Raw genomic sequence first — 5,015 nt, 5'->3', positions numbered from 1 at the left:
ACACTTACCACAATATCGGGGGGGGAGACAGTATATTTGTTCTTGAAACCTCTTTTCATTTTTCTGGTTGAGGATGAGGCAGATGGCAGATACAATCTAGAAATATATGCCGAAATCAATTTTACATTAATAAACATTGCAGTTGACTTTAGTGTAAAAACATTAATGTTATTCTAATATTACCTGAGATTCTATATCACTTTTTGCCTGGAGGGATGCAAGGTGCATTCTCATCAAAATGTATTCATCTTGGGCAATGAGAGTGCACATCTCCTCATACTCGTTAGTATTGCCATCTGCGTCTTCCTTCAATCTCATCTCCCAGATGTAGCACTTTTGTTTCATATCATCCGTAATCTGATTTGTTGCCCCAGGAGTTTCAAACTTCCCAGAACTTTCTCCCCCAGTCTCCCTCTGAATTTGTGGACTTTTGTTTTTTCCCTTCGCCGCACTGCTTGCTATTTTTTAGACCAAATCGTCCAATTGTTCTATCAAATTTGCAGCTTCTAGAGATTTTGCCCTTTCTGTCTCCTGCGTTGATGCCCCCTCCTGGCTTGAATCAGTCAATCCAAGGCTGAATGATGGCACCCCTGGATCTGTTTTAGGAACATAGGTTGCTGTTCGTGCCATCATCAACAGGGCAGCAGCGTCTTCTGCGGCTGGATGACTGCGTCATCATGTATAAGAATAAGAATAAGAATATACGGATGATAAGCAAAGATTGATTTTAGTCTGATGAACTTACATTTTAGTTGGAGCAGGGGGAAGCGTGGGTGTGGTTTCTTGAAGTTGTTTGGGGGTTTCAAGAGTGCTGCACAGTTACACAAAATTAATCATGGCGTCAAAAGAAATTAATCAGGAACAATATACACCCAAACTGTTAGCAAATATACACTCAAACTCTAAACAAATATACACCCAATACTATTTCTTACGTTTCTGTAGTCCCTTCAATCTGTAGCATAGGGGTTGGTTCAAAATCTGTCTCAGTGGTTGTTTGGGATGCTGGCACAAAAACCTGAATCGGGACTCTAAACAAGAAGAAAAAAGAAGGGTTAACAACGCTTTTAAAAATAATAAGGTTATAAGGTTTAAATATTCTTGAAAAACTCACATTGCAAGCGCATCCGACGGTGCCTGTTCCCTCACAACCATCACATTCGAATCAGTCGGACTCAACCTAAAATACACCCAAAGAAGGTCAAAAAATACACCCGAATAATTCAAAAAGAAGACAGACTTTGTTTTTTGAGAACTTACATACTTGCAGTTTTTGCTTTTTTTCCCTGCCTTTTTTTTCTTGAATAAAATAATAAAGGGCTTTTTTTTTCTAAAAAAAATATATACATAATTAGAAGTAGAAGGGTAATAGAAGAACAAAAGTAACGGTTATTTGAAAGAGAAATTACATGCTCTGTGACGGCTGGTTTACACTACTCTGTTCTGTGCGTCCTTGAGAGGAAGGATCATCACTTCCCAAGTTCACAGCCGGTATTCTAAAACAGATTTGATGTTATTCAGACAAAATAGGATACAGGTATAAAATACACTCAAATGAATGCACAAGATACAACCAACCGAATGGACAATATACACCCAACACAACAAACTTAATATCCCAACTTAATAAACAACATACACCCAACTTGATCAACACAATACACCGAAATGGTTCCACAAAATACACCCAAATCATGATAACAAAATTTTATTAAATAAAGCTTCTTACGTTTCAGAGGACACATAGCGACCTTCTGTCGATCGCAGGTCAGCTTGGTTCTCCCTGCGAAACAAGAAACAATTATAGGCATACAAAACACACCAAAATCTGAAGTAGACACCCCACCAAGACATACCCCTCTGCAGCAGATTTATCAACGTTTTGCCTTAGCCATTCATCCAGTTCGTCACTTGATATTTCATATCTCTCACTACATTCATAAAAGAAGATGTTAACAAAAATAATTACGATGATAGACGGTAATATAGCTTACGAGGTACTGTACCCATCAAAGTATTGATCTTCTTCAGGAGGTGAATCCTCCACAATAACTTTTTTCTTTTTTGATTGTGTTCTGGGTGGAAAAAAAAAGAGTACCAATCAGAAATAAAAAATTAATTTTATCACAGAATATTATCCAAAGAAGTGCTTACTTTTTTGGTGATGTTTTTGTCTTTTTCTTTTTCTTTTCCTTCTCCACCGGTGATGTTTCTTCGCTCCTATAAGTTAATAAGAGACACTTCAGTTAAGTTAATAAAATCTTTATAATGAAGCCAAAAGAAAGGAGTAATAATTTCAGGACATTACTCATCACTTGATTCAGATTCAGATTCTGAATCAGAATCTGACTTCTCTTGACTCTTCTTTCTTTTTCTAGAATCCATTCTGGAAGGCAAACAAATATTATTTAGAACATACTAAAAAATACACCCAAATGAATGCACAAGACACACCCAGCTTAATAAACTACATACACCCAACGTGATCAACAAAATATACCCAACTCGAAAAAAAAATTACACCCAAGTATGGTACTTACTTTTTCCCCTTTTTGCTGCGGTGTTTTGTTCCTGAATCCTCTGAGTCTTCTTGAGTCTCAGACTCAGAGGTAGAAGTGTCACTGTCAGTAGCTTCTTTCTCTGAAGATGATGTTGAACTCGCCTTCCTTTTTTGTTTTTTTGATTTCTTGTTTTTTTTCTTTTTTTTCTTTTTTTTTTTCATTTTTTCTCTTGCTCTTGTCTCCGCCATCTTCACAATCCCCTGAAACATTAGATATTTTAGCTAGCAGCATTCAGGTAAATAAAACCCCCCCCAGTTTCTCTCCGATATGCCGTCCATCTTAAAAATTGGGGCCAAGTGCACAGGCGATATTTTGTTTATCGTCGTTGACAAAAGGAACGCCATCTGTATATAGAGGATGAATATCCTCTTGAACATCAGGCGTTCCTCTTCGTTGCCAACGCCGATTTCCATCATTTCATCGGTAAGACTTTTGAGGGTCTTACCCTGGAATCTTCTAAAAATTATTTTGTCATCATCAGAAAGTTTCTTATACTCAACTTTCTCAGGAAACAGATCTCTTACAAAAAGAAAAACAACAAAGTATTCAAGTCGGTTCAAATACACCCAATCATCATCTTAAATACACCGAAGCAACAACTTAATATACACCTATATTTTTAAGCTAGTTACCTGTTGCATTGATGCCAAGCGCATGACCTATTGTTTTTGGTGTTATTTGGAAAGAACCATATCCTGTTTTCAGTCTGTTGTCCCCAAGTTTGAAGTTGTTTGCCAGCTCTCTTAATAGTTGGTGATCCACCCTCAGTGGTGGGATGTGCATCAACCCACCGAATCCGAGATCCCTCACAATCGCCTTCTTCTCCTCACTCATGTTTCTGAACTTATCACTTAGGAGATGTGTGGCACACTTAAGGTCTTTTGTTTGTTTTCTTGCTGCCATTTTCTCTGAAATGAAAAATACACGCAAAGACATCAGTACGATACACCCATATATATGAGTCAGATACACCCATTTATAACAGTAAGATACACCCATAGATATGATTCAGATACACTCATTGATAACAGTGAGATACACCCATAGATATGATTCAGATAAATCCATATATATCAGTCAGGTATCACTCAAACATGCTTCAATATCAAATTAATTGAGATATCAGTAAGATACACGCATATATGAGTCAGATACACCCATTGATAACAGTAAGATACACCCACATGTAAGAATCAGATACCCCCATTGATAACAGTGAGATACTCCCATAGATATGACACAGATATAGTATCCATATATATCAGTCAGGTATCACTCAAACATGCTTCAATATCAAATTAATTGAGATATCAGTAAGATACACGCATATATGAGTCAGATACACCCATTGATAACAGTAAGATACACCCACATGTAAGAATCAGATACCCCCATTGATAACAGTGAGATACTCCCATAGATATGATTCAGATATAGTATCCATATATATCAGTCAGATATCACTCAAACATGCTTCAATATCAAGCCACATTACAAGTTCAAGCAGTATACACCCCCCAATCTACGGAATAAACCCCCAAAAATCATTTACCAGAAGATCTAGAACAACAAGAATAACAGGATAACTTAGAACCACAACGTAGAAGAACAGTGTAACAAAGAAGCAAGAGTAACAGTAAACCCTAGAACAACGACGTAGAAGGAAAGCAAAACGTAGTTTGTAATATGAAAAATATACAGGAATCTTAATGAACTTACGTTGAGTATTGTTGCTTTGTTTTCTCTTCAGATTCTTGATGGAGAGTTTGATGGTGTTTTGACGGAGGTTTCGAACAATGACTTGTATATTTTGAACTTTGATTTTCGCTCGAAAATGGAAGGGTTTCCTTGTTTTCGAAGCGTTTTGAGAAGTGGAAGAAGTGGAAGAGTTTGCCATACGTAACCGTTTGAGTGTTGAGCGCGTGAAGGTAACGCTCCATGTAATCTCTCTTGATGTGCGTGACTTGTATTTGGGCTGGGCCAACTTGTAAACTTGTAAGCTTGTATGTGTAGCAAGCCCAAATATATATTAGTGAATTAGTTAGTTACTTAGTCTGTCTTAGTAAACAGAGATAATATATTAGTGTTAGTTTGAATAAACATAAATAGTTAGTTAATTGTATAGTTCCGTGCAATAAACGAAATCTTTTAATTGCATGTTGTTTAGCGAAAACTTGATTTATATGTTAGATATTTTTAATACTTAGTGTGTGTTTGGATTACAGTTTGTAAACGGGAGTTTGCATAAAATTGATTTTACAAACTTAATTTTGATAAAAAGTAAGTTTGTGTTAAAGTGATTTATGTTTGGTAGTTTTTGTATCAAAATTGATTATAGTAAAATAAATGTTGTTTGGCTTATACCTTGAAAAAAATAAAAATAATAAATAATAAAAAAATAGAGCTCATATAAATAGAAATAATAAGAATTTTATAAATAATATAATAACATAT

At 35.8% G+C, this 5,015-nt stretch overlaps 1 protein-coding gene and 1 long non-coding RNA gene across 2 annotated transcripts; both read right to left on the bottom strand.

Moving 5' to 3' along the window:
- Positions 1,744-2,094, bottom strand: LOC110268564. The gene is made up of 3 exons (XR_002356751.1): positions 2,007-2,094; positions 1,857-1,931; positions 1,744-1,783 (listed from the first exon to the last, which is right to left on the bottom strand). It is a non-coding gene; the product is annotated as an uncharacterized LOC110268564 (long non-coding RNA).
- Positions 2,783-4,446, bottom strand: LOC110268359. Its single transcript, XM_021114462.1, has 3 exons — positions 4,281-4,446; positions 3,194-3,469; positions 2,783-3,081 (listed from the first exon to the last, which is right to left on the bottom strand). The coding sequence occupies exons 2-3, from the start codon at positions 3,462-3,464 to the stop codon at positions 2,783-2,785; spliced, it is 570 nt and encodes a 189-aa protein (XP_020970121.1). The 5' UTR covers positions 3,465-3,469; positions 4,281-4,446.

The sequence above is a fragment of the Arachis ipaensis genome, chromosome B10 (genome assembly GCF_000816755.2).
Source record: "Arachis ipaensis cultivar K30076 chromosome B10, Araip1.1, whole genome shotgun sequence".
Classification (NCBI taxonomy): Eukaryota; Viridiplantae; Streptophyta; class Magnoliopsida; order Fabales; family Fabaceae; genus Arachis; species Arachis ipaensis.
This window is presented reverse-complemented; position numbering and strand designations above follow the sequence as displayed.